The sequence below is a fragment of the Sylvia atricapilla genome, chromosome 4 (genome assembly GCF_009819655.1).
Source record: "Sylvia atricapilla isolate bSylAtr1 chromosome 4, bSylAtr1.pri, whole genome shotgun sequence".
Lineage (NCBI taxonomy): Eukaryota > Metazoa > Chordata > Aves > Passeriformes > Sylviidae > Sylvia > Sylvia atricapilla.
This window is the reverse complement of record NC_089143.1, coordinates 3,031,107-3,055,761: the sequence shown is the minus strand read 5'-3', so window position 1 is coordinate 3,055,761 and position 24,655 is coordinate 3,031,107. Positions and strand designations below refer to the sequence as shown.

Sequence of the window (24,655 nt, the reverse complement as noted above, 5' to 3'; positions counted from 1 at the left end):
CCAATCCAAGGACATCCCACAACAAAGGGCTGAGCTGACAAAGCAGGAGAAATGCTCTCTTGTCTTTTTTTTTTCTCTGCTAACACAAGACAAACTCCAAACAAGCCAAGTGCCTTTTTGATTTAATATTAGTGACAGGATCACAGTAGCTTGTCACACATTTCATGACACACACAGCATCAAGCCTCCCATTCTGCTCTTTGTGTGTCCTACCAATCTAATAAAAACAATTCAGCTTTACAATTTTTTTGTGACATTATTACATAGTGGACTAAATGAAAGAAGAAAAAACAAGAACAGCACTGTACTCAGCATTAGAATACAAAGTAAATTCCTCAGTTCTTTCCAATTTGATTCAAAATCATAAAAATTTCACTAACATACGAATTACATGTAATCTTAAATCATCATACTCACTAAACCTTACTATTAGATATAAAGAATTCTCATCAAGTGTAAAAAATCCTCTACAGAAAAACAACCTCAGAGAAAACCAACAGATCAAAACATTGCACATATTTACCACAAAACCAAACACATGCTTTAGAATAGAAATAAAAGGAATGTGACCTACTTCTCTTCCCAGTAAAGGTGGCTAACAAAGGAACAATACAAAAGCTGTAAGAGCCCACCACCAGCAGTGTCAGTAGGGTAATATCATAGTGGCTTCCTGAGTCACTCGGTGGTGTCAGTGTAGAATTGAAGAAAATAATAGGAGAAAAATCAGTTTCTGTGCAACTGCGGAGTCCTCCTGGTATAGTCATTTAAAAAAAAAAAAAAAGATCTAAGCAAGCTTAAAATCTACGAGACTGCAGCCATGTTCAACCTCTCCTATTGCTCCTGCTTGGTCCTCGTGAATCGGAGTGGAAAAAATTGTCAGCTTGAAGGCAGTGGACAAAACAGATGACAGCAGCTAGCAAATCAGGCTAAATAAGGAGTCATCTGTTTGGATACTTAATCTGAATACACTCCTTTGTTAGGGAGCGATGACCCCTTCCTTTGTTACATGAGGGAGCAAAGGAAGAGAGCACGGAGCTGCTGAGAGATTGCAGACACAGTGCTAAACCTGAACAGCAAAAGTCAACACGGCTGTCACTGCATCAGAACCCACCTTGTTACAGAGCAAGATGCACATATTTTATTACATATACTCCTACTCATTTGAGGAATATGTTAGCTTTTAGTTTAATGTAGTTTAATGGGGGTAGGGGAGAAAAACACGAGAAAATGTAGTTGTGTGTGTATGCATATGCGCATATATAAACCACAGATGTATGTTAAATCACTGTTCTCTTTTTCAGTCCACTGAAGACAGATTTAAGTGACATCTGGCACAAATAAAAGGCCTTTGCCCAGTCTTCAAGAAATAACAGGTGATAGGATAGTAGCAGAATATTTGAATGTACTAATTTGAATATGCATAGCTAGAAATACGTCTGACAGTCAGCTGCTTTATTTCCTTCATATTTTTTCTCCCCAGAACTCCTAAGAACTGCTGTAGAACTTCGGAAAAAAAGCCAGTCCTGGTATTTTTCTCACTAATTTTGATCAAGATTGATTTGGTTAGGTCATACATCAATGTTTATGGCTACCTTAGAAATTACAGAATTTCTGTAACTTCACCTATGTATTTTGTCCTAAAACTCTGAAAGCAGACATAAACCAGTTCAAGAAAACATTTAGCATCTAAAAACCTCTAACACATTGTTCCAATATATTATGGCAAGCAAACCATTCTGTTCAGACATATTACACTACATGTAAACACAGGGAAAGTCTTGCTTGAGTAGATATGCTGGTTATGTGATGTTTCAGGATGGAAGAGAAGTTGTACCAAAATCTGCAAAATCCAGGGCTCAAAGCTGCTTCAGGCAGTGCATCTGAAAAAGGAAAGCTCTAAGTAAAGAGGCAAAAAGAGTAAGATAGGGCTAATAAGTCATTCAATCAGAATTAACACAGGACAGACAGGACTCCCAAAAGGATTTTTACCAACAAGTAACTGATGCTGGCTATCAGTCAGCCAAACCCAAACTCACATATACTTACAGTTGGTGCTGAAAAGACTTTGCTCACTCTGAGCACTGCTGACTGATGAGAGGCTAGGTGTTCTTTCAAGCACTGATCTTTTGACAGGCAATTTGGTTTTGGCAAGGGATTTACCAAAGCCAATCCTGGAGGCTGGAGAATTTCTTACAGAGGCATGTTTCTCTCCTGGCAAAGATCCTACACCTGTCAGTTGGCAGGGAAAGAGAAGGGAGAAATAAGAACAGAAGGAATACGAAAGAAACTGAAATGATTGCTTCTTCTACATGTATGCATACAATTACAAACAATTACACACTAAACATCCATGGAAAATGGTTTAATCTACTTCCTACTGATATGGTAAAATGTGCTGTAAATGCAGAAAAACAGTTCCAAGGACTTAAAGCCTTAGAAACAAGTCAAAAGTTTAAATGATTCTCCTTCAGTGCAGACACCTGCACAGACAAAAAAAAAAAAAAAAAAAAAGTATTTTTTTGCATTTTCCTACCTCAATTATATATTATACTATATATATTATATAATATATTATATATATTATATATATAGTTCACTGTACTGGCAATCCCACAGAAATATAACCTCCATTTCAAAGTCCATGTAAGAAAAGATTCTTCTGTTTGTTCCTCCCCAAAACAGATTCACAGCCCCACTCCCCTCTGACAGAACACTCTAAATAATATCCTTGCAAGGAATAAGAGAGCATGAGAGGATCAAATGGCTTTGGACTCATATAATACCCTGAAAACTGAGTAATTCTACAGAACAGTTTAACAGCACATCCAAACCCATGTTCTTAATGGCCAGCTGGTGCAGAAATGTTTTTTATATTTTGTCCAACTTTCATTTGTTGAATACAAACTCCCAACAGCTAAGCTGAGCAAACAGGAAAAGCACCTGTACAGGAGGTAGGTGTTGGAGGAGCTCACTCTTGCACTACTAACAAAAAATACACACTTTCCACAAGAAAACTTGAATTTAGACACGTTACACTTTTAGTTCATTTCCTGAGAAGTGTTCACCTGGATTAAAAATTCAATGGCCCACGGAAGTTATGTACACACAGAATTCTTTTGCCAGCTCTGAGTTGACTCCTGTCACCTCCAGGATCAAGATCTTAACAGAGCCTTCTGAATATGGATAAGAGAATTTTTTTGCACCAAACAGAGATATGGAAGACAGACCTGCATTTTTTAGAAAAATGTTTTGTTATGTATTATAAGAAAAACTATCTATAATACATTAATTTCCTATGTCACTGCCATTTTCAAGGCTGACAGTTTATTTTAACGGAAAAGAGGCAACTACAGTGTCTCAGATTTGACTCAGAACAATCAAATTTCTATTTAAAGGGAATACCCTTTATTCTTGTCACTATAAACAACATTTCAACTTTGCTTAAGCTAGAAAACTGCTGAAATATGACAAGATTAGGTAATAATTTCACCTTAAACAACACTAGTTTTACTCCAGGGTTTCTACTATTAAATACTAACGACCAAGAAACCTTCAATTTGTACCAAACCCAGGAAATCATGACATTAAGGGGTTAGACAAGAGAAACATGCCCAATGTCTGCTTTTCAACAGTAGGTGGTGTGACAGGATTAACTTGTCTCCAAACATCTTGTATGAAGTAGGCAAAATCCTGAACAGCAATGGCAAAGGAAGGGATGTTCCAGCTACTTCCCTCAGTTCACATCAATTCAGAAACAAAAGAGAAACCTCCCTTACAATAAATACTAAACCTGCATTAGCATATTACATGTTACAGGTCACAGAATATAACACAACACAAGCTTCAGTGAGCAATTAAATTAAACAAGCTTTGCATCAGATCTCTGTTCACAGGTGCACTTTTACTATTTGCCATTACAATACAGAACTCTGATTCTGTAAATAATTTTACTGTAGCCTGGTATTAAACCTAAGACAAAATTCTCAGCCACGTTTTAGAATTTTTTGAAAGTTACTTTCAAAGGAAAGTTGTTTTTGAAAGGGACCAGCGAATATATGGAACATCCTAAAGAGTATAGAAGCTTTGTTGTGCCATGAGAACACCACAAACAACAAATTCATATTTTTTAAGAACACCTCTGAAACAGCACTCCAGACAACGTAAAAATTTATGAAATAAATTTATGTGTTTGACCAAAAAAGTTTCTGTTGCATTTCCAGCCCAAGAACAAATCAGAAAGCTTCACTAAACTTTCCACAATGTTTTCTAAAGCATTGGTTCATTAATGGGTCCACATACCAGGAAAATAACTAATCCAAACCAGTCAGGAATTCCTTTTCTAAACAGCCTCCCAGCACAACAAGGTATAAACCTGAACAACTCCCCCAAAAACAAACAGAAAAAAGTGTCACTGTGCAAACACTGCGTGTTAAGTTTGCATGCACTAGTTAAAGTTCTACATTACAAAAGGGAGCTGGAGGAACAAATGCATTTTATCAGCTGCATTTGATGAAAGATGAAGGTAACCTGCTTGATTGCTATTGTGCTGGACTCATTCACCCAGTCCAAAACACACAGGAACAAAATCCTGTTTCCCTCACAGTGATTTTCACTCAAAGTAAGCATGTGAAAACCTGAGTCCTGTCTAGTAAAGCATGTTCCCTGCACAGGATCTGCAGCAAGCCCAACTCCTCTGCAGAGGCAACTCAACCCCATCCAGTGAGCACAGCAATCTCCAGGATGTCCAGCTTCAAAAGCAGATCAAACAGATGACCTTTTCTCTTAGTTCTTCTCCTGGTGGCTGTTAGTTTCCTATAATGCTTCTACTAAAGTAATTACTCAAAACACATTTTTCAAAAGCCCAGCTTGAGGGTGAATTGAAGCCATGACACAAGATTGTTAAGGAGGTACTCCAGGTATTACTTCAACTAATGGTTTTAAAGGTGTTTTTTTTTTTTCCTAAGACCATTTTCTAAGAAAGGAGTTACACAAAAATAAGTGCAAAGGTTTAGAAGGTAGAAGCAGGAAGATACGAAGTACAAACAAAAGTATTGGAAATGAGCATAAAAACAGGATATTTAGTCAACCATTATTATAAAGACAACAAGCAGTAGCATCAAAGTAACAGGCTTTCATCAGTTATTTAATCTAGTCACTGCAGTGGGATACCAGAAATACCACATTCCTCTACAGTGAACTAATGAGTTGGCAATTCTTTAGAAAAAAGTCTCCATGCAACAACCATGTTACTTGAAATATGTTCAAGTCTCTCTTGTATCGGAATGGAAATAAGCAAAGAACAAAGCTCATTCTTCAAGAAGCTCTGAAGTCAGCTTACTCAAATAATCATCCTTTCGTAGCAATCCATCATAGGTGGTAATTGTCAAGAAAAAGTTAAACAGCACTGGAGCCTAAAAAACCACACAGTGACAGAATGCTGACATGAAGCAGACTGTAAAGCCAAATACATATTCACAAGTTCTGAAATTTCATGTCCACCGTTTCAAAACACATCAACACATTTTACATCTAGAGCTGAACACTGAACAAATGGCATTTACACAGCTACATGACACCTGGAAATGAGCAGTTGGAAGCCTTTTCCAAACACAAACTTTGGGCACACTAAGTGCAAAAGGAGTTTTTTGAAGGATACTGTTTGTTGGATTCCGATTTCCCCAGCAAGTTTAAAAATCCAAAGGGTTCTGTTTTAAAAATGCTAAACTTGTTGGCTGGTGAAAAAAACCTTGTCCAAGCCTACAGTACAAGGACTTGATAAAGCACAGGGAGCAAGCCTTCAAGAAAACAGGCTATCTTTTGGCATCCACTGAAAAGAGCAAGTAAATAATGGAAAGACAAACTGGACTTTGGTATTGCTTCCAGGAGACCAATCTTACATTTGTGTAAGAGTGCTGATGGTTGCCATTTTAAACAGGGTAAAGCAGTAACAACACCAACAGTTTTCTGATGGCTGCAAGCTCTCCAGTTTGCCTGATTCAGCATTATTAACTATACTATCAGCATTATTATTAACTATACATTATTAACTATACATTCAGCATTATTAACTATACTATCAGCATTATTATTAACTATACATTATTAACTATATATTATTAACTATACATTATTAACTATACATTCAGCATTATTAACTATACTATCTGTTATGCTACACATGTATCAGCGTTCCTTCAAGGAAGGAAGAGTGGTTACAAGATGTTTCATAATTCTAAGGTCAAGTCTTGCGAATTATTTCCCCCTTTTAAAGCCTCAAACTACAACAAAAAGGCAGGACACAGTTCCATTATGTTGCTATCAATGCTCAAATGTTCAACACAAACATGGATAAAAACAGGGAAAATGTCAAGTTATTTCTGGGTCTTGAAATATTTATAGGAGAGAAATTTATTTGTTTTGAGAATTAGAGCTGGTCAGAGAACAGTTTATATACTAAGGCAAGATTCAATTCTCCATTGGTACAGACTTCCACAGCATTCTTCACATTCCCCCACAATCCTCAGACAGGTAGCAAGGAACCAGCAATAAGCTAGTGCCAAAAATATATCTAGTGTGTCAGTACCCACGCAGGTAGGTGCTCACATGTTCTTGGATTAAAACTGGGGAACAGATCATCACTACTACAGAGCATTTATCAGCGGTTATCAACAACCAAAACAACCCTTTTTCTTTCCTCAAATGATTCTACCATCAGAAGAGTGATGGGGGTGTTTTCAATTAGAGGAAGAGAGAAGAAGAGTAGTGTCTCATGTATGTCTATTGTTCAATTTCATTTTTGCTCCTCCCTGTCTGGTCCAGTTTTGAAATATGGCAGATTAAACTCTCCCACAATCAGAATTCTCCCTTTCTCATCTTCCTCCCAACCCCTTGCACCATGACCTCTCCAGCACCTAGAAACAGCCCTTCTCTTCCCTCAAGTCTGTTCTCTCACACCTCCTGTCAGCCCACACCAGTGCTTTGCTGAATTTAGTTCACTTCAGGTTTTTCCTTTTGTAGCCTGAACTAGAGCAGCCCCATGAGAGATCATCTCTGCACGGTCCTGCAGCCACCTCCAGCTTATTGCTGGTTCTGCAGAACACAGAAAAAGTCCTTCAGTAAGATCAACCTGTCATAAGGAAAACAGCTGTCTTTGCACAGCAGTCAGTTTTACACAAACTAAGTCAGTGGCACAGCAGTGGCAAAGTTTGCCCCCTCTGGTTTTGCCAGGAGACTGTCACAGGCTGATTTAAACAACCACCAGCTCAACACAGCTATGGTAAAGTTCTGTCTGTTTAGGAGTACTGGGCTCAAAAAGTCCAATCAATGTACTGATTTGGTAAGTTGAAGGCAAAAAAAAACCCACCATGCTTTTCATTATTGTCCAGTTTTCCATACCAAACACCCTTCAGCTGTGTCAGGCACCAGATTTTGTTTGACTTAGACTGCAGCTTTAAAACTCGTGTTATCTGCAAATCTTTAATTTTCTGTTGTGGGATTTCACGCGCTCCTTGAATGGAACAGGAAGCTCATTGCAGCAAAACAAATACAAATTTCTTCTGGAAGACCAATTATACATATTGCCTTCCTCCTTTACCCCTACCCTGAGAGAATTCAGAATTAAGCAGTACAGGTAAAGAGTTATTTGAAGACACACCAGCATGTCCCTGCAAGTGAATGACTAGGCACCAAGAAATTCCCCTGCAGGGGAGTAGTGCACACCTCCCTCCTAAAGGAGAATATTCTTATAGATACATCCACATTTCTGACAGCATCAATAGGCTGACTGTTGGAATCAGTCTCGGCAAGTATGATCATGCTCCTTGGTACAGGTACAACAGACAAAAACTTCAATGGGGCTAGGCACAAAATTGCCTGTAAAAAGCCTGGGAACGTAAGTGAAAAATTGATTTCCCTAATTAAGGTCACTGATGGCACCTTAAACAAAGGTGACAGGATGAAATGCCCCTTTTTGAAAGCCAGTAGACTAATCTGAATTACCCATAAACTCAAATATTTCCAATTCCCTCTGCCTCTTTTCCCTCATCCCCTCAAAACTCAGAGAGCCACATCCAAACCATCCAGAGATAAATAAACCAGCTTGCTTTGAAACCATTCATAGCAACACATCCCATACTACCTCACAAACAAAAACTTTTCACTTGTACTTGTTTTTCATGATCAACTTGACTTCCAAAGCTAAATAGGAAGTATTTTATTCCAAAATACATTTTTATGATGAACCCTATGAAAGGCTTGCAAAAACACAAGTGAAACCTATTCCACAGGAAGAGTTCCTTGTTAATGAAAAGTAACAAAAGAAAATAGGTGTCAAAGTTATGGTAAGCTTTTCTGATAGTGTATGTAGTCATGCTAAAAGCAAACTGACAAAGCTAAATTCAGATTTCATCACTTTATGGCTCCTTTCTGGCTTCAAGCTGTGAATTGACCATTTTGTAGCTGGATGACCAACACCTTGGGCAGGAGTTTAGCAGTCAGCACTCAGCACAAAGTAAATCTATTGCTCCAGGCAGCTTCCAGCAAACCATTCCTGTTGGAGATGTCCAGGAAGTGAGGGTGAAGGAAACATTGCCAGGCAAGTCCAACTCTAACAACTGGAGAAACAATTAACAGCAAGGCTCCCAGGCCATCACAATTAATGCTGTTTTCTCAACTCTCACAAACTCATCCACTGGACAAAAATCCTTTTGGATACACTGAGTAGGTTTTTCTCCAGTTTAGAGAAGTGGTTATGAGATACAGAGGCACTGTGTAGTAGAGATGTCTGGATTAAGATGACTGAAGAAGGATCATAGACAAGCTTTGTGTCATACTATGGATTACAGATCTTATCTTCTGTGGAGACCCATGAATTAGTTTCCTCCTTCCTATACCTCTGAAGGTGAACATGCAGGTTTTTAAAGTTCACTTTTAACACAGGCTTTAATTAGTACAGATATATTAAAGAAAAAGGAGACTGAAACCCAGTAATCTGGACTTAGAAGGACAAATAATCATCCTGGGTAAATTAGTGTATGAGGAACCTGCTTTTAGGATCCATAAAAGAAGCCGGCTGCTGTGTAAAAGAAAAGCACAAAAAGACTGGCTGAAACTAAATTTTAAGCCTTATCTGTAGACCCTGGTGAATTCCAGAGCTGTTTATGAGGAAGCATATGAACACCTTTACAAGTGACTGTTCTAGGATTTTCAGTAAAGTCACGACTGTTTCAATCCAGAGAACCTGGAAGTTATGTTTGACTCTTTGAATATTTTTTTTCCTCTTGGCAATATGTCAATCCAGCTTTAAAGAGTCACATGGCAGACAACAGGAATGATACAAGCTGAAAGATTATTTTCAGTAACTATATTTGGGTTGGCTCCTAGTTCAGTGTCAGAACAAGGACTCAAGGACTGTGGGAATGCTTAGTGGAACTAAATTGTTTTGGTCCTGCTTCACCAGTATTGTGAAAGGCTATACCAAGAAATCCTGAATTATCAAGTTTATATATGTCTTCAGCTCTGCAAAAACCGACTGAAACCATTTGGTTTGAATTTTCCACCTGAGAAGCCTTTCTTTGTGCAAGAAACAGCAATAACACTCAATAACAAACTGAGTCTTAATCTGCCACTGCCTGGTTTTAACTACAGAAGCTTCTCTCAATCACACATTTCATGTATGATCAAGCCAAAATTCAACTGCAGTAAATTGAGCAATTATGAATTAAAAAGAAAATCAGTGTTTCAAAGTATCTAAACTGGCATACATATATTTTCTATGGCATTTGGGGAATTATTTTTCCCATGCTTCTGGTAGCTGCAGAACACAGAAAAAGTCCTTAAGATCAACCTGTCATAAGGAAAAAGTCTCACTTGTTCAAAAACATCTTTAAGGAAACACAGAATTCATATTTTAAAGCTTCTCTGGGCCCAAGCTCTCACTGGTCTTGCTAAATGCTATGAAAATACCCTCAAGAGAAAAAGAGAGTGACCCCAAGATCAGATTTGTGGAAATGATAAGTAAAGCACAGGGCTGCTATACTGCTGAAGGGATATCAGTGAACTTAAACCTGAGACAAAAGAGTACCCAAAATGTCAAAAAACACCCCATCAGACAGCAAGAGACATTTCTTGTCACACAGATAATTTATATAGTTTCCACTGATTTCTGCAAGTCTTTAACAGTAAGCAGAGGAATAGTATTACTGATACTTTCAGATTCCCAAAGAGTTTCTATTACTTACAAGGCAGGACAGAGCTCTCATCTTTTCAGAGCTAAGACATCAACAACAATGTGAAGTTTCTTACAGTGAGAAATAATTTTAAGTAATGGTGTAATTTTAAGGCAGAAGTGAAGTTATAGCATAGCAGAAGTCTTACTGGCAGGGAAAGGTCTTTCCTTATTTTCAGGCAGGTTGTCGTCAGCAAAAGAAGGTAAAAAGGCACTGGTGGGCATATACAATTTTAGATTTACTGTGAATCATTCAGTTTCCTATTTAATGCTGTTCAAATAATTTCCTGTGGCTCAAACTGTCGCAGTGCTTTTGTTCAACTGCACAGGGGGTTAAATATACAGCTGCTGGGGCAGGTGTGATAGCAGAAAATCTTGGGAGTGATGTTCCACGGGAACACCAAAGCTCCTTGGCTTTTCCAATCCCCTTCAACTCCTCCTTTCAAGTGAGGCAAAGACAGGACTCTTCAAAAACTCTAACACCTTAACAGTCAGCAGGCTATTACTCCTCCACACTGGTACATCCAAATTAAAAGGTTCTGTGTGTTTCATGGGAACAAAAACAACAGTTGCTTTGATTCTGAAACTAGTTCAAAGTCCTCTACCTGAAATTATATATCCTTTGCAGTAAGAATGGGTAAGTCAAACATGTTATTCTGTGTCTTGAATTCTAATAAACGGTTTCATTGACAGAAAACAAACATAGCAGAAGAGTATGCCATACAGTACTACAGAAACCTACACACACCACTGTGGAAAAGTTACCTCTAGAGAATTAAGATTTTTATCTCAAAGGGAGTGTGTCATCCCCTCTTATGAAGAAAGAGATAAATAGTTAAAGAAATAATTTTGAGGCATCCAGCTCGCAGCTAATCCAGAAATCTGGTCACAGTTGCAGAAATGAGGCTTCACCATTTCCCAGATCACTTTGGTACAGTGATCAAGGTGTGCTTGTCTTTTAGAGAACCTATTTCTAATTCAGCAAAACCTTCAAGTTCCAGCTAAGATACACCAACACAGGTGAACAATGAAATAAGCCAGTTATTTCTAGCCTAAAATGCTCTCCAAATAACCTCACAAAAATACAGTGTTTAGGGTATGAGTTCTGCTCTCCTTCTGCTGTCTTCTGCTCAGGTAAGAACCAGGAAATTTCCTGAGAAGAAACACTTTCTATTGGGTTAGTATGTTACCACTGAATACTTAAGTTTGACAAGTGGAAAAAAAATTAGCAAAATCTCAATTCCTGACAAGTTCCACGGATCTTATAACTGGTGTTTTATACATGGCCTTTTTTCCCTTTAATTTCTTTTTATTTCTTTCCTTCCATTTCCTTCCATTGTGTGAACACAATCCTCAGAAGCTCTTGATTATTCTAGGAATAGTACATACACAAGTACATTTTGGGCAGATGCCCCACTTCTGCCCCTCACCATACACAGGAGAGTTGACACAGAGCTTATACTGTCATTTCACTCATTTTAATAGATTCAACTACACAAACTTCTCTTATTGCTCAAGAATCCAAATACTATCAAAAACTGCTTAAGAAATAGCTGCATATATGCTATTACCTCAGGAAGGAACAAATTCATTAGGAGCTGGACATTTTTAAAACTCCACTTGAGTCAGAATTCAGTACTGACCCAGTTCCAGGCAACCTTCAGAAGTCCTTTCCTTTCTATCTGTACAAAATCCTGACAGCAGACAACTGTACAGCTACTGAATGATTTATCTGGGGGCTGAAGTTTAATACCAAAGTGTTCAAGTGACTCCACTGGAAAAAATAGTTACTCCCTTCAGGAATGTTTTAGCCTAAACAGGTAACTGGGTTTGGTTTACAAACTGCCACTTGGTCACAAGAAGGGTATGTACAGTTTTACCTCAAAAATGTTAAAAGCTGAAGGGGTAAGCAGCAGTAGATATGGTTTTAGCTGAAAGGTTAAATACACATAATACTGTGGGGGTTTAGCAGCAATCCCAAATAACTCCTATTTTGCCCCATTCCCACCCCATGATTTGCACCAGTACAAGGTTCCCCAGGGAGCAAGGACACGTTTAAAAACTCCTTTTGTAAGGGATGTACAGCTGAATGCAGCAAATCCTACTCTGTTGCACCAAAACACTGCATAAGCAAGATGAAGGGTAATATGTGCCAGAGACAGTGAGCTAGGAACAGGGGACTGGGAAAAGGGCATGGAGAATACAGATTTCTCCTCATGTGCAGCATTGAAGTCCCAGTCTTACATCACACCACAGGTTTGAAATGGTAAAGTGCTGCTCCATGCTTTTAGTTTAAGCAGCTTTTTTCCAGTGGGAAAAATCTGGAAAATATTCTACTGACTACCAATTAGTTAAGGAGTGACAGGTTTAAAAAAAAAAAAATCTGGATACTAAATGCTTTTATTTTCAACAGCAAATGCCTTCTGTTTCTTCTGAAAGTAAATCTAATTTCTCTTTTTTCTGAAGGGCAGAAGTTATTCCTATAACTCACCTATGCTTACATTTATTTCTAGTGACAGTATCATAAATCTTAGCCAGATTAATAACCTAAAGGAAAACTCTGTATCTCTATCCATCTCTCTTCTTCAAAGGCCATAATTACAGACAGGAAAGCTCTAGGTTGGTATTTAGAGGGGTGATGAGTTCTCCATGAAGCTGGCAGCCAACAGGTTGGTGCCTGGTTCCCTGAGCAAGTGCCTCACATGAGCAAACCTCCAGTGGGAGAATAGCCTATACCCACTTTCTCTGAGGTACTCATCCCATAAAGGAATACACATACAGATTTTATCACATCCCACCACCTGTATATAATTAAGAGGACTATTTTTTTACTGTTTTATAATCTTAGATTGAGTGGGTTAACAAAGAAAAAAAAAAACCAAAAGGAACAGGTTTTACTGGGTACAGCTGGGTGTGTGCTTTCCAAATTCCAGTCCATTGTAGTGTAGCCATTCATAGACAGGTTACCTTTGTAACTAGTTAGATTGCCACACTTGGTTAAAAACCCAGCACATAACCTACCAGAGCACTTCTGAATGTCTATAATACAGTTACAGAATATTGCCACACTTGGTTAAAAACCCCAGCACCGAACCCACCAGAGCACTTCTGAATGTCTATAATAGTTACAGAATATTGCCACACTTGGTTAAAAAAAAACCCCAGCACCGAACCCACCAGAGCACTTCTGAATGTCTATAATAGTTACAGAATATTGCCACACTTGGTTAAAAAACCCAGCACCGAACCCACCAGAGCACTTTTGAATGTCTATAATAGTTACAGAATATTGCCACACTTGGTTAAAAAACCCAGCACAGAACCTACCAGAGCACTTCTGAATGTCTATAATAGTTACAGAATATTGCCACACTTGGTTAAAAACCCCAGCACCGAACCCACCAGAGCACTTCTGAATGTCTATAATAGTTACAGAATATTGCCACACTTGGTTAAAAACCCCAGCACCGAACCCACCAGAGCACTTCTGAATGTCTATAATAGTTACAGAATATTGCCACACTTGGTTAAAAACCCCAGCACCGAACCCACCAGAGCACTTCTGAATGTCTATAATAGTTACAGAATATTGCCACACTTGGTTAAAAACCCCAGCACCGAACCCACCAGAGCACTTCTGAATGTCTATAATAGTTACAGAATATTGCCACACTTGGTTAAAAACCCCAGCACCGAACCCACCAGAGCACTTCTGAATGTCTATAATACAGCTACAGAATGTAGTTTGTAGTCATGAGATTTGAACAGCAGCCTACAGACTAGGTGAGAGATTCATCCCTGCCCTTGCTACTAATCAGAGTTAAATTAGCAGCTCAAGCAGTAGTCTCACCTTCAATCATGTTCTCCCCTTTATAGAAACGACAGAGCTGCACTAAAATTAGGTTGAACAAAATATGTTATGTCCTGAAATAAGGACTCTTTCCCATGGGGATAGCATGCAGGTGCTTATTACAAGAGCATTGTACCTGAGCACTCTATCTCCTCCTCTTTCAAGTTATTTCAGTTGTAATTTCACAAAATACTATAATATAACCAAATATAAATAATACTTAATATTGATTTTTTTCTAATAGCACCACACCCTCCTAAACACACTCCTTATAAGATGAGATTTTACAACTATGAGTTGTAACCTACCTTTTTTTTTTTTTTTTTGCCCCATATTAGCAATTTAGAATTGAGACACTCTTGTATTTAACACTGACATATAGCTCTGTACTACCCTAAAAGTTGTGTCAAAAATTACATTAAGCATGAACCTCAATTTTAACAAAGTGGTTAAGTGGTGATATTCCAGTGCAAAATTCTCTTACCAGAGCTTGATGACAGAAGAGTTTCTTTGTGAGAAGGGGTTTTAATGGTGCTGATAGTTCTATTTTCACATCCTCTCTTCAAGGTCGACACAGATGGCACCATTTTAACCTTGGGAGTTAATACACTTCGTAGTGTGATTTGGTCTTTCTTTGGTACGTTTTTCCCTTGTGTTGTCCCATCTTTCACAGAAGGCATCTGTTTCAAGAAAAAAAACCCCAGAAACCAAAAAGCCAACTCATCATCACTGTGAGAAACTAAGGATTTCCCTCTGCAGCATCTGTAATGAAATACTGACCACCCAAGTAGGAAACCCAGTTAGTCTTTATCCCACTGTCCACATCTGCAGCTCAGAACTTCAAGAACAATCTCCTGAATGACCTTCAGCAATGCAAACCTATTTGTTTGAAGCTAACCACTGGTCATGACCAACACACTAAAAAGAGGTTGCCGAGGTCATTTTACATCAGAATTTCTTCCTCTTCCTCCCCAAACTCTAATTAAGCCACGCAATTACATGACTATACCTAATCTCAAGATCTTAACCAACCAACTAGACATGTTAATGCCATGAGAAGTTAGTTGTCCTGTACTACCTGAAATGTCACAGCCCTTGTAATAGTTTCCTGCTCTAGGTCTTAAGTCACAACTGCTTAAAATCCTTCTTATTGAGGTGCTACAGATAAAACACAAGCACAGGAGTAGCCTCAGTTTAAAATAACTGGTTTATAGGTGTGAAACACTTTACAGACACAATTTACACAATTTACAAAAAGTTCAGCTCCTCATGTGCTTCTCTGTGACTCAAGCTGATTGCAGCAATTTGGTTGGAATATTAAACTTTTCATTTTTTACTACAATCCTCATGTTCGTTTTCAAACGTTAATCTGTATTTTCCCACTTTAAAAGGCCACTTTTAAAGTGTAATCCAGCTGATTTGTCTGCTGCACACTTTATAGAAAAATCTTTTTTTGCTTCTCCAGGTACAAGCAGAACAATTAAAATCACAAAATTATCTTTTTTGGCAATGGAATTCATTAAAAGCATTCTCTTCAATTTTTTCATACCAAATATAAAGACTGATGAAGGATACAAACTCTCAGAGACTAGAATTAAAACAGACCATCCTCGCTTTCACGCTTACTTAAGTCTTCAAGTTAAATTATTACTCTAGTAAATAATAGTATTTATTAATTTCTTGTGCAGTGTTTCAAAATGTTCTAAGTAGCTTCCCCTTGTATACTGAGTTTCACCGGAATTTTTCTGGGAAATTAGCAAGGTCAAAGATTCAGACAATGCCAGTTTTACCAGTAACAGCTGCTGCCTCCATTTCACCAATTTAACATCAGCTGTTGAACCCATAAGCTACTAACAGGAGAGACTTCAAAAAGCAGCAAGACTCCAATTCTGCATCCTGACTGCGCCTCCTGAAATCCTGGTAAACCCAATCCCAACACTCTTCCCTCTGTTCCTTTTCTCTTCATTTTCTTTCAGTGCACTTGAAAGCAGCACGTTTCTCCTGACAGGCAGCTGACTCATCCCAAAATCTTTCCCAAACCAAGCAGCACACGCATACCTCCCGGCCAGGAAGTTTGCACCTTCCAGCTGGCTGCCAGCCTAAAGCCAGCTATATGCCCTCTGCATGAGAAATAGTTCCTGACTACTCCCAATTATTCTAATGAGTCCCAGCTCTACTTCAAACAAATAAACTCCCCAAATTATACAAAGGAGAGACGGTGAAATTAAGATGTTAAAAAAAAAAATCAAATGTTTCACCAATGTATTGGTCTCTGGGTTTTGTGTGACTTAATGTTACTGTTAATATATGCACAAAATTTACGTGACTGATTTTAAAAAGTTTAATTCAGTTCTAAATCACATTTTGGAAGGAAAGAAAATACCAAAACCAGCAGTTTAATGTCTATTTGAAGTTACAGCATCACTAGAATCATCTTGAAAGAAATGGACATTAAAAACTGTATTTAGAAAAGCTCACCAAGTTATGCTAGGCAATTTTACAAGGTTGACTAAATTAAGACTTGTTTGCTTTTATTAGACATCTTACAAACTGTATTGTCTTAAAAGGACTTAACTAAAAAAAAAAATTGTGTTATGGAGTAAGATGAAGGTGGAGACACTAAATTGCAGTTGAGGACCACTGCAACCGATTTGTAAAACAATACTTCTTCACTGTCTTTCTCCGCACAGAAATCAACACCACAGTTTCATTTGTAGACACCAAACCCATTCCATAATTTCCACACTGTGCAATACCGAATCTCCTTTTTTTTGCAAATGTACAAAACATACAAGTGAGTATGAAAGCAAACAAACCTACCGAAGGAAGGGAGCGCACATCAAACACTTCATTCGCCGGATCTTCTACCAACGGCGCTTCCAGAAGCTGCCCCATGTCGCTGCTTTGCCCTTTTCCACCTTTGCTCAGGTCGATGTTTTGAGTACACGGCGTCATTAAGGAGCTGGAACTTTCCATTTTATCATCCAGCATCTCTTTGGAGCTGTCTCCAGACGCTGGGGGCACAGCAGAAGCCAAGGAGCACGCCGGATGGGGAGCGCTCGCTCTGTCAACGTCTTGTGGACTCTGCTTTAATGCAGGTGCTTTGGAAACCCTATGGGAAGCGTTTCTGGGATGTGCTGTGGCACGTTCCACTTGGCTAGCCAAGAGGTGTTTGTTAACATGTAGCTTATGGGATTTATTTACAGGCAATTCCACCTTAGTGTCTTTAGCAAGATCTGGTTTTTTCAGCACTTTTCTAGAGGAGGACAATTGCCTTGAGGAACCAGCCCTTAAAGGTGAGGAGACAGATGATAGCTGAGGGGACTGGGGAGACTGTTTTAATGCTGCACTGTCTCTTGGCTGTAGCACAGGTCTAGACACAACCTTTGGCTTAACGTTTTTAAAATTGGGCTTGGGAAAACTCACTATCTCTGATTTTTTTGCTTTGGTTATTGTTGATGCAATAGAAGACATGCCCATTGGTTTTCTTGCAGCTTGATCTGAAGTAGCTTTAAGCCTAGGCCTTCTGTTATGCCCTCCTACAAATGTTTCACTTGGTCTTAGTCTAAAAGACTTGTCTCCAAGTTCTTCCAAAGCTGAAATAGAAAAAGTCCTATTTTTTGATTGTTCATTAGGAGTTGAAGTACACAGAGATGAATTTCTTTCATCACCTGTTGGACTGAAGACCATGAAAGTTGCTTCACATTTCAGCTCAGGCATAAACGTCTTCTTCAATTTTGGAACACTGCAAGATATAGAAGGAATGTTGTGCTTATTCTGAAGAGCAGCATTTCCAGAGACACTTTGTTCTTTGGTGAAAGGCTCACTAGTTTTGTTTGATACTTGTTCTCCATCCATTTGATCCACTGGGAGAAGGTGCACGCTATTTACATGATTACACATGCAAGCTTCAGCATTGGAATTCCCAGTTTCATCATGGTAAGGAGTAATCTGAAAGGATTCTGCTTGGTCACCCTCATTAATATTAATGCATGGGGATAATACATCTCGTTTATAAGTATCTATACATCCAGCAGGTATTTCTACAGCGTGTGCTTCTGTTTCCAGGGATCCTTTATCAGTCTTGTTAGCGGTTTTTTGATAGTGTTCAACACCTGCAGAGATTAAATTAGGTGTTCTTTCTGAGCCGGTTCTATCAAATTTCTCTGTAATACACCCTTCAGAAGAGATAAATGTTTCCCCCAGAAGCCTGTCACCATTTTGATCATTTCCAAGACTTTCACCTGTAACAGTAACATCCAATGTGCTCAGCTGGAAGCGTGTTCTGTCATTTTCCAGGGACTGCATGTTCTGCTCTGAAGCAGGAGGAGTCAGTACAGACTTGGAGTCATTCTGGCTGTAAGGCACTGAGTGTTTGATACTCGGAGTTTGCATCTTTGCCAGAGCAAAATCCCCTTTCACTAAGCTTGTCGCTGCTCCCAAGCCGCAGTTCAAAGGGCACATACAGGTCTGTTCAGCCACAGAAGATTTGCATGCAGCATCTGTATCTCCCCGTGGAGCTCCTGCGCAGCTGTATTTACCAGGTGTCTTCTGCAAATCAAGTACTTGAATGCACTGCTGGTTTACAGGATTTCTGAAGTCACCCTTATTTTCAAAAATAGTATCGCCCTCATGCTCAGCCACTATATTCTGGTCAATTGAATGACCATGTGTCTTGGCAGTACAGGTCTCTGAGGAAGGTGCACCTCTGTCACATGCGTAACTATTTCCATTTTCATCCCTTATAAGTAAGGAAGACTTCAAGCCATTCTTTTCTTTGTCGTCACACTTCACAACATTCATTTTGAAGGCTAAATTTTAAACCGTTTTCATTTTATAATTCTTTAAAATCCCAGGGAATGCAGATTCTTCTGAACTTTGCAGAAAAAAAACCCAACCGCTTTTCCCTGGAATGTGTCAATGGTCCTGAAAGATATTTAAAAAGCAGCTCTTTGTTTTCATGTTTCCCAAGAAGATTCAAACGTTCTGGAATTAAAAAGAAATTTAAAAAGTTAGCCAAACCAGGATTTTAAGATAGTAGACATTCCTAAGTTCCTAGTCTTCAGACATCAGAGCAGCAACACAGAAGCAACACTCGGAATCCCAGTGAAGAGAAACTTCAGTCCTCATCCCTTGATGCAGCGCACTAACAACCCCAGAGACTTTTTCCTCTGCACTGACGGCCTTTTTCCTGCCCTTGAAGCAGCAATGCATAGAGCAGGCAGCTGAAGATTTCCCAAGGGTTATTTAAGACATCTGAGTTGAAATAAAGAGAGGAGAGGGAGGTGTGTGATCAGCTCTGGGCCCCATGAAACACACAGTGCCAAGTTCCTAACAAGCACTAAGACTTCACCCAAGTACCAAAACCACAAGAATGTGAAAGAGGGAGATCAAACTGTCCAAAACAGCGGGATGACCTCTGCAGCACTCCATATGAAAGGCTCCTATATCAGAAACAAGACCAGAGGAAGGAAGAACTTCAGATTTATAACAAATGGCTGCAGTGGGTGAGGAACCTGCCAGAAAGAGGCTCACTTTCAGAGCAATAAAACCTGCATAGGTGGGAAGAAGTTCAGTAGATCTGACAGGGCAATCTGGCCAAAGATGTACTCATGGAGAAAGGTCAGCTTCCCAACTGAAGAAAATGAACCTGTTGAACACCTTCACCTGTCTGGAATGATGGATTATGCTCTCCAATCAAAGAGCAGGAAGGAGGGCACTTGTCATCAAAAACAATAAGTTAACAGGTCTGTGTTTTGTTTAAACAAGAATGCAGACATCAGAGTGTGGTGTCCTCGAACAAGGACACTGATGTAATGACATATTTGAAATGTGGTGCAGCAGGACACGTCCATCAGGATTAAGCATGGATGGTGGGCAGAATAACTCATAATTCATGTAAGAATTATGTTAAAGTCTGAAATTATTTCACTGTTTCAACTACACTAACAATACTGGATGCAATACAAAACAGTTTAAACAAGGTCAGAAAATATAACAATATTAATAATACTAATAATAGATTTCTGCTATAGCAACGTTGATCAGGCACATTGAAGAACACTTCTGTAATCATATTTTTGTAGAGGAATGCTTTGGAAAACAAGTTTGTTCTGAGAAGAGAAGCAACTCTTGATTTCTTCTTTAGCAAATAAGTTTAAATCCTCACAGAAACCATATAAGCTATTCTGGAAACCACAGCAGGAGAAAGAAAACAAACTTATGCACAAAAAAGAGTGCACTTCACTTCCACTTCAGAAAGCATAAAAATGAAGCCAGCACAATAAAGTAGTGAAAGGTAAGTAACTTCTTGCATTATTCAAAATCCACTTTTTTCCTTAAGCCTTACTCTTTTCAGCTGGAAACACAGCTTGAGTAACTACATGCAAAATAAAGCCTTCATCATACTAAATGAAAAGGATAAAGCTGCAGGGCCTATAAACAGTTTTGAGTCCAAAAAAGCAGCACCCAAAGTAAGAGTATTGTAGAACTGCAAGGATTTCTCTGCTAAGAACCAACCACAGAGTGGCCCACAACCTTGTCTTCACATGGTGCTTTGAACATCTGACTCAGATTGAAGGTTAAAAGCCCCTGAAACAAGGAAACCAAAACCACTGAGATCAGACAGCACAGGTTCCTCTGCCCCCCTCCCACCCCCAAGATGAAATGATTTGTCCAGCTAAAACATCTCCTGGTTCCTTAAGATCTAGATCTTCTGCTTACTCACTAATATCCAATCCCTAAAGAAGCATGAACAACTGTAGTACCTTCACCTTCAACTAGGAAACTTAAGGCAGATCGAAGAGTTCTTCAGAGAAAGTCTTCCCTAAAGGCAGGGCAAGAATCTGTTCTGAATCATTTTCCATTCGTTTAAGTCAATCACAGAATCCACTGCTGAGAAATATTTGCACCCTTTGCTTTCACTGTTGTTTTGACACATTAAAACTTGTTTCTGCTTGTCTGGATACTAGCCCTTAACACAGCTTGCTCACCTAGTCATGCAACAAAAGTTAAGATTCCATTTTGATTCAGCAGCAGCTCGAATCAAACCAGAAGTCCTGCCTCTTTCAAGAGCTTTCTTTCTGCAGAAAATAGGCAACTTCAATATATCAAGACTTAGCAAGATTAAAATCCCAAGGATTTAAAGAATGGTGCATTACTTTACAGTATACGTAGGTAATAATGCCAAAATTTGAAACAACACAGGTTGCTAAGTCAAGTTTGATTCAACTGATGCTGAAGAAGCTCAAAAAAAATAAAAGTAGTTTTGATACTGAGTAGAGAAATGAAGAAACCTGCTCAAGCTGCACATAGCAAAGTGTACATAGTCGTAAATAAGTCTGTTTACTTAGTGCTCTGGACTTTCACATAACTAGAAAACATGTAGAAATAAATTACCAATTCAAGTATTTTTAAAGCAAATCTTCACGATAGTAATCAATACTTTGATGAGCAAGTAGACCAGCTTCACATCCACATTTAGAGTCCTGAAAACTTCCTGCATAAAAAGGTATTCCTAAGCATCAGCTATGGTATTTAAAAATCTGAAACCTAGATGAACATTATTCCTTAAAGAACTGACGTTCTGTCGCTCTCAATAGAACAATATGTTAATTATCTAATGAAAACACATCCTGGCAATGAGAAATTCATTAGTTTTGGATTTGCCATAGAAGGCTGAATGCAAAATTTCCCTCAGCCCAGCATCTCCTCCATGGGGCAGTCACAGCAGACACACAGACACAACAGTTGCCCTTGCTGAGAACACACTGTTCCTGGCAACTGGTGACTGGAGGAATTCTCTAAACTAAATACTAATAAATTTGCTTTGACTTGGTCTTACATCAAGCATTATGAATGCCTGGCCTCCACAACACACCACAGTGCAGTGCAAAACAGCTCAGCTGGTTTTGCCTTCAGTAAAGCTCGGCTTACCAAATCTCAGCTGTGCACATCCAGTGCTTACACACAGCAAGAAAAAGGCTTCACTGCCTGAGCTCTGAGTTTTCCCCTTCCTCAACTGAAATAAGAGCTTGGGTAACAGTAGTACCACTCTGAGAAGGGAAAAAAAAAAAAAAAAAAAAAAAAAAAAAAAAAAAGGAAGAAACTTGGCAAGTAGATTATCCTAAAAAGAGGATGAATTGGCTGCCAATGGTCCCAGATCCAGGAGAAATACTCCCAACATAGAGAAGTGGGCTCAGAGCAAGATCTTGTCACTTCTACTAACCAATAAGAGGTGTCCAGGAATGTGATTTAAAGGGCAGGGGGACAGTCATTCCTTCACTGCTAGGTAAACAGGAATCCAACCCAGGTAATTACAATAGATAATTCAAGCCACAGGCTGACAAATGACTACAAGAACTCAAGACAGTTTTTGTTAGTGTCACAATGCAGACAGTAATAATTGATGCTTTTCCTGGTACTCCAGCTGGAACTTGATCCTTTCAAGCAAATCATCCCAGAGCTTTACTCAAACCCATCAGCTGCATTTGTGAAGCCTGTATGAAAAGGGACATAAGGTGGGGAATAAACCTGAAAGGAGAGGGTGTGCCCAGACACGCAGGGAGGCAGTCTAGAAGTGCTCTAATTAACTGAACATGTTTGATACCAGACAAAATGCAGCATCAGCATTCCAGCAGAAAACCGTATTACCTGGTCACGATTACCACAGTCCCTGAAACTAAAAACCATACAAAGCATTTCATATGTTAATGCATTACACTACAACCAGTTCCTTGAGCATGTCCTGGAACACAACACGATCACAGAAGGATGACTTTTCAGCATATACACCTAAAGGCAGAGGTGGCATCATCCACAGCAACCAGGCTTCCCTCCCAAAATGCTGTTCAGTGTTGCCTGAATATGCCCCGTAAGAAAGCACCAGGAAAACACAAAATGGTCCAGATAAGGCTGCATTTACACAGAATTGCACACTTCAGACCTCTCTGCTGCCTCAGTAATGTCACATTCTAATGCAAACGAGCCTATTGCCAAGCTAATTCAAATGACTCCAGAGAGGATAAGTTAAGCTCCTCTAGCAACTTTACACAAACATTTATAACATTTTAAGGACAGTCTATTCCTAAAAGTGTATGACATTAAGTTCTCATATGCTCATGGCACTGCTTGCTTCAGAATACACAACATCACCAGTGAATGTATTGTGAAGGTGTTTATAAAAGAACAAAACACCCCGACAAAGCACCAAGCCCAAACCAAGCCCACAAGGCAGCTAAGCAGTATCAGTGTGCTTTAGTCAAAGAGATTTGAGAAGTCAGAAACCACGTTAGACACTCGATACAGTAGAGCAGAAATGATGTGCAAGTTATGTTTGCAAGCAATCACGCAGGCATTTTTGACTGAAGGAGTACTATCATTTCCAAAGGCATAAAACATCAGGTTTTGCCTTCTCTTGGGCTATTTGCTGGCCTGTTTCAAGACTGAAGCCTAACACAAAATTACAGTAATCAAGGAGCAATTCAAGGAGCAATGAGTTACATCTGGGCTCTAAGACACGGAAGAAGTAAAGTAGAAGAGAGGTTCCACTGCAGAAATCAGACATCCTAAAGTTGTGCAAGAGGTTTTGACCTCCCATAGGATGTCCAAACCATGACACTACCATCAGACTACCCAAAACTTGACAGCTGATCCTAACAAACACACTGCCCCTTGTAGTTAATCCTACTAGTGAAGAAATGGTTGTTTGAGACAGCACTTTCCCCAAACTCTCAGTTTGCAGGCTCACTCCTCAGATTGCTGGTTCAATAGAAAGTTTTAAAGGCTTTTGAAGCCTTCTTCTCCTTCCCATAGTCATTGTTTTGCTAAGATGAAAAGTCCTTATCCATTTAATGACTTATGAACTCTGACCATCCTTGTTGTCCTGTTTAAGGATATTATGCTGTTCTCTCCTTCTATTTCAGACTATTTGTAAGCACATAACAAACACAGATACTCCAACAGATTTATGCAGCGTCTTGATAACACAGTTCCTCCTTAAATAATTGACAACTTTTGAATTTTACCATTAGGTAAGTTTTAGAAGAGCTTCAATAGCGGAACACTGGTCCAGTAATTTTTTTAAAAAGAAGTAAATAAAGGCCATCTTTTACTTAGATAACCAAGATACTTAATAACATTGTCTAGAAATGTCATCCAGGATTCTAGGGATTTGGAGGTACAAGCAACCTCCTAGACCAGAGTGTTCTGAAAATGCACATCTTTTCCCCCACTCTGTTTTATAGCAACAGCCAGGATGAAAGTCACATAAATAAGAGCTAAGCAAACACCAGCCAGTGACAAACACCAGCTACTAACACACTGCAAGGAAGGAAGTGTACTTTATTGTCTGAGATTAAGTGCATGATCAAACAAAACCACAGCCACCTATTGGAATGTGCAGATGAGAACAGCAATAAGCCCCTCACTTGAATAGTCCAGCACACTCCCAGCACTTAATTGGACTCTCATTTACAGCTTCATTAAGACAGCATTCATTGCTGAAAGTGTCAGACTACTCACAAGGGTTTCCAAGTTTTCAACTGCACAAATGGTCAGTTATAATTTGTTTATCTATTACC

The 24,655-nt window shown here is 39.0% G+C and overlaps 1 protein-coding gene across 1 annotated transcript in view; it reads right to left on the bottom strand.

Moving 5' to 3' along the window:
* The window catches only part of MTUS1 (microtubule associated scaffold protein 1), a 117,667-nt gene that overhangs the window by 66,147 nt on the left and 26,865 nt on the right, over nucleotides 1–24,655 (bottom strand). The window contains exons 2-4 of the mRNA XM_066316930.1: nucleotides 16,896–19,061; nucleotides 14,560–14,755; nucleotides 2,047–2,229 (exon numbers count right to left, since the gene is read on the bottom strand). Coding sequence (XP_066173027.1) covers nucleotides 2,047–2,229; nucleotides 14,560–14,755; nucleotides 16,896–18,878 — 2,362 coding nt within the window. The 5' untranslated portion in view covers nucleotides 18,879–19,061. The remainder of the gene's footprint in view (nucleotides 1–2,046; nucleotides 2,230–14,559; nucleotides 14,756–16,895; nucleotides 19,062–24,655) is intronic.